This window comes from Asparagus officinalis, chromosome 3 (genome assembly GCF_001876935.1).
Source record: "Asparagus officinalis chromosome 3, Aspof.V1, whole genome shotgun sequence".
Classification (NCBI taxonomy): Eukaryota; Viridiplantae; Streptophyta; class Magnoliopsida; order Asparagales; family Asparagaceae; genus Asparagus; species Asparagus officinalis.
Window position 1 is genome coordinate 58,768,187 of NC_033796.1, and position 4,787 is coordinate 58,772,973.

Here is a 4,787-nt window from a genome sequence, read left to right on the forward strand (position 1 = left end):
TGGTGAGGCATCGCTAAGGCTATTGCGGCAAAATAGTGGTAAAAAGCGCAAAGTCAAATAACGATCTAATTTAGATATGTATAAATACTAAAAAAATAAGAAAAACTATAGAAAAATTTAGAAAATCTAAAAGTGCATTTGATAATTTAAAGAAATCCTAAATATGAAATAAACATGTAACCGTCACATAATACCGAAGACAACTGGAGGAGTCAAAGAGTCGTCATCTTCTAGAAGATAAGCTAAGGGGTGAGAGGACTGCACTAGGAGCTCACGGCGAGAGAAGGTGAGAGGAAGTACTAAAGGCAGTGACAAATGCTATGGGAGGCGGTCGGAGTACGCCGAAAAGCTGGGGAGGCAGTGAGATGTAGTTGTTGCAGCCTTGCAGGTCAGATTTAAATTTAAAAAAATAAATCTCAAACCGCTTTCAAATAGAGATCAAAAAACGGATTTTGCCCGCAATCGCCCGCTATTCCCTGCTGTGGTGCACTATTGGCCGCTTTTGCAAGTGAAAAACGCATATTCCACAATATGTGACCGCTATTGGTCGATAGTGTAGCGGGAAGGGACCGCTAACACTATTAGCGCCGCTATTGCGGGGCCATTTACCACTATTTATAACAGAGGGTATTCTACATATAGAAAAAAAACAAATCTAAAATAAGATCAAGATAAACACACTCTATTCGAAGTTGCAGTCTCTAGAATCAAGGACTGACAATTTTTAGGTGTTGCGATTTATCTCTCACGAGATTCCGAGCATTTCTTTTGAAATCCCCCAGATAAGCAGCCAACTATCCTAAAGTTTCCTAAGGGTTCAAAATTTTATGACTTCAAATCAAAGAAGTACACAGTATTGATCTTAAAGATAGGATTGCCGCATCTTAGGCATTAGTAAAAACAACTCTAGCTCATTATTCTACAACAGCCATAGACAGAAAGTAATTAAGCTAACCTGCAAAGCTAATCGAAAGGTTAATCTCTCATCTGACCTAAATCCCATGGCTCCCATTCCATGGTAATGAATATCACTAAATTCAGGACGCTGTGGCACAGCATGCGGCTTCGCACGAAATGGCACCAGGGGTCGGGGTGGACAGACAGGATCACTGATATCATCAAGAATACATATGTCAGTATCATCCTCCACAATTATGGTGCTCTTTGAGGGATTCTTTTGCACTGAACTAAAACTATCTTTGAGAACATCGTCCTGCATATGAGGTTGAAGTAAGTGATCTCCCTGTTCGTTCTTAAAGGTTGATTTTGGTCTACTTTGCCAAGTTGTAGCAGAATCAGACACCAAATTCTTTGATGCATTACTCACACCTCTATCAACAGAATAAAAGGTTAAGTTTTTGTTAGAGGGTATTGGCGAAGAATCTGTACTAGATTCACTCATTAAACTCGTATCATCAGAATGGTACTCAGGGCAGAAATCATCTGATAAAGGTGCATCCAAATCTGAGATAGAGACATCTTGCAAGGAGCTATCAGGGGATTCTTCTTTCCTGTTCAGTTTTTCCTCAAATGTCCCATGAGAATGAGGTGGAAGCAGATGATTCTCCCTTATGTTTAGCTTGTCGCTATTATCATGTTGATACTGAACTGTAACCGTTTGAGATAAGCCAATTTCAGGATCAGACACAGAGTCTCTGGGTAATGTTAGACAGCTATTGCTACCATCACAGGTGGCATTGCTTGCTTCAAAAATGTCTGCCTCCGGCTGAACTGAATCTGGCACCGCTGTATCAGAATTCCTATATGAGCGAACTGACGATGAGTACATATTTCCATCCTCTACTCTTGAGTCCGGAAAAGCGCTGGAACTGTTTTGTATTTCACCATTGAAATTGTAGTTCTCCATAGACAAAAAATGTGACGAACCTGCAATATGAAACACCTATTTATTAGTGTGAAAGAATGGGTTTTAACCATTTGACTAATACAAATATAAACATGCTATAAGTACCTTGTTCTCCATTTTGCAGCTGACTAATAGAGGAAATAAGGTTTTCATTCAGCTTAGAGTCTCCATACTCTGTGGGGGATGAAATTCCATGATCATAATGCCCATTTACTTTGTCCTCACTAGTGAAATAAAATCCATTACCAGCAGCAACTGGAAAGGAAACATAACCTTCTCCTCTTAAACCTTCACCTTGGACACTACGTTCCTGCATATTTGTTTGCAGTTGTCTCTGATCAGAGTTAAAAGTCAAAGAGCTCCCTGAAGAACCTCCAAATGCAGTCCTTGGATAATCACTGTATGGAGATAATGACCTTAACACATATGATGAGTTCTGTTGAGGTACAGGAAAAAAACTATTTTGGTCAAAACGTGACAAAGCATGAAGGCCTCCTTTAACATTAACGCCGTTTAGATCTCGTTCAGATTCATTATGGATATCAAACCCCATGCTTCTTTGAGAGCCCGCGTCCTCCAAACTCCATTGAAAGTAATCTCTTTCTCTGAATTCTGTCAGACCTGTTGTTGATTCTGAATGGAAAGGTCAACATTAAAAAGGAAGACAAATGAATACCACATATAGCCAAATTTAATTGAAAGGTTTAACTAAGATATTAAGGTTAAGGCTGCCAGCACTGACAACAAAGAAAGTGATACTAGGAACCAATATTTACCTGCTTGAGATTTCTGTTCATGGTCAAACTGACTGGGAGCTAACTCACCATGTTGGAAACCTTCAGCTGTCACCTGTCATTATAATTTCACATAATTCAGCATCAAGAAAGGTATAACTGATTATGCAGGAACACAGAGTCCAAGCTTCAATATAATCTTTCAAAGACATCTAGTGGTTTGAGCCTAAATCATCCAAGTATTCAGACAGTTCACTACATGAACAAATCTAATTCTCAAGTAAATTGACAGATCAGTTCATATGGATATCAATATTCATGAATTGGTTAATAGCACATTCCAAAATTTCGCACATACAGAAAACATGTTAGCACAATCACTTATTTGCATAATCATATACACATGAACATGAAGGCACGCATTCAAACATGAGCGCGCACACATATGAATCTACTTTTATGAAAACACATTTACAAAAGAACACATTCCAAGGCTTTTCATAGACATGTAATATACATGTATACTCACAAAAATACACACACATATCTACTTCTTTGAGAACTGATTTACAAATACACATTCGAAAGCTTTTCGTAGACATGGAGCATACCCGTTTACTCACAAAGCACACATCCACCAACATACATGCACATACATTGACATGTATATGTGCATACTCAGACATGTTCCTGCACCATACATATACAGCTCAGACGTGCATACTCAGGCATCAGTGGAATTGATTTCACCGGTCAATCAGGCAGGAACAAAGGTTAATGGGCATGATAGGCCTTTAACAAAGTCACTGGTTATGAAAAGCAGAAAGCGGAAAGCGGAGCAAAGCGGTGAGGCGCCCTTTAGGTTTTTTGGGGCTTAAGCAGATCAAAGTGGGAAAAAACTCCAAGTAAAAAAATGATTCAGTTTTAGTATGAATAAATATTCAAAAAAATCAAGAAAAAAATTAAAAAATCTATAAATGCAAATTTGATTATTTTTAGAGATCCTATGCATGTAGACGTGTAACAATCAGACAATGTTGACAAAGTAATGGTGTTTTGTCGAGGCTTTGAAGGAGGAGAGGGAGCAATGGACTAAGCTTCGATGAAGAGCTTGCGGGACATAGTGAGAGGAGCTGAAGAGATGCGGTCAAAAATGGTAAGAGGTAGTGGAAGTGTTGGAGGCGGTGGGAGAAGGTGGCGGAGGCAGTGGAGAAGGCAGAGGATGATTTGGGTCTTAGTGTTTTTTTGAGTTCATAAAAGACAAAGAGAAAGAGCAATAGTGGGATACGAGGAGTTTTCGGTGTTTTGAAGCTCTTTTCTCAGTTTTTCATCGTTTGTTGCTGCTTTTTTCAACAGTGGCCTCTAATGCAAACTGGTCCTCATGCTACAGGTAAAACAGAAACTAGTAATCAATCCACTCAACCCTACCCTACGAGAAATACCAAAAAGGTTTAAAGATAAGTAAATGGTGATTAACATAAGGTTCTCAACATTCTATGCTTAATAGGATAAACATATCCATTCCAAGAAGCATGCACAAATATTTGTCTGTAAAAAGTAAACCCTCAAACTTCTTGAAAGGAACTCCTATGATCTTTCATCCAAAGTTCACAATATTCAATGATCCATACATTGATTGGATAACCTTTAAGAAGGAAGATTTTAGGCATTGTTTTGTAACAGGACATTCATGACAGGCTGTAAAGATACAACAGCATGAGTAGACAAGCACATCATTAATATGCCATAAACATCCTATCAGTTGAGAGGGTCAGTGGATGAAAGAGCAATAAATCAATTTAGTATCCTGCAAAATAAATTTTGAATGTTTAACCAAATATAGATGTGTATGCCATTTCATCCATTGTTTTGAACATTTTTTCACAGAACTTGTGGTGGTTTATCAAGGGTTTCAAACATCAAGATATTCTAATTCTAATAAGCTAAAAAAATATATAGTTAAGTTATTCATTGCTCTTAGGCCTTTTGTCAATCAAGGCATGGAGGACCATGGACCACTAACTTTCAATTCAAGGAAACCTCAGAACAATTGTCCAAGCTTTCATGACTGATTGTTGATCTGACATCAATAGATTGTGGAATTGTCTAACGTTTCCCAGTTTTTTTAAAAAAAAAACTACCTTTTTTATCATGCAGTTTAACGTCATTCAACCAAGGAGCAGTCT

The 4,787-nt window shown here is 38.1% G+C and overlaps 1 protein-coding gene across 3 annotated transcripts in view; it reads right to left on the minus strand.

Moving 5' to 3' along the window:
• Positions 1-4,787, minus strand: part of LOC109834200 (helicase-like transcription factor CHR28) — a 21,224-nt gene that overhangs the window by 15,099 nt on the left and 1,338 nt on the right. For all 3 annotated transcript variants that reach the window (XR_002245498.1, XM_020402144.1, XM_020402145.1), the window contains exons 2-4: positions 2,644-2,716; positions 1,973-2,500; positions 956-1,887 (exon numbers count right to left, since the gene is read on the minus strand). Coding sequence is in view for 2 of the 3 variants with exons in the window: in XM_020402144.1 (XP_020257733.1) it covers positions 956-1,887; positions 1,973-2,500; positions 2,644-2,716 (1,533 nt within the window). In the remaining variant the exon portion in view is untranslated. The remainder of the gene's footprint in view (positions 1-955; positions 1,888-1,972; positions 2,501-2,643; positions 2,717-4,787) is intronic.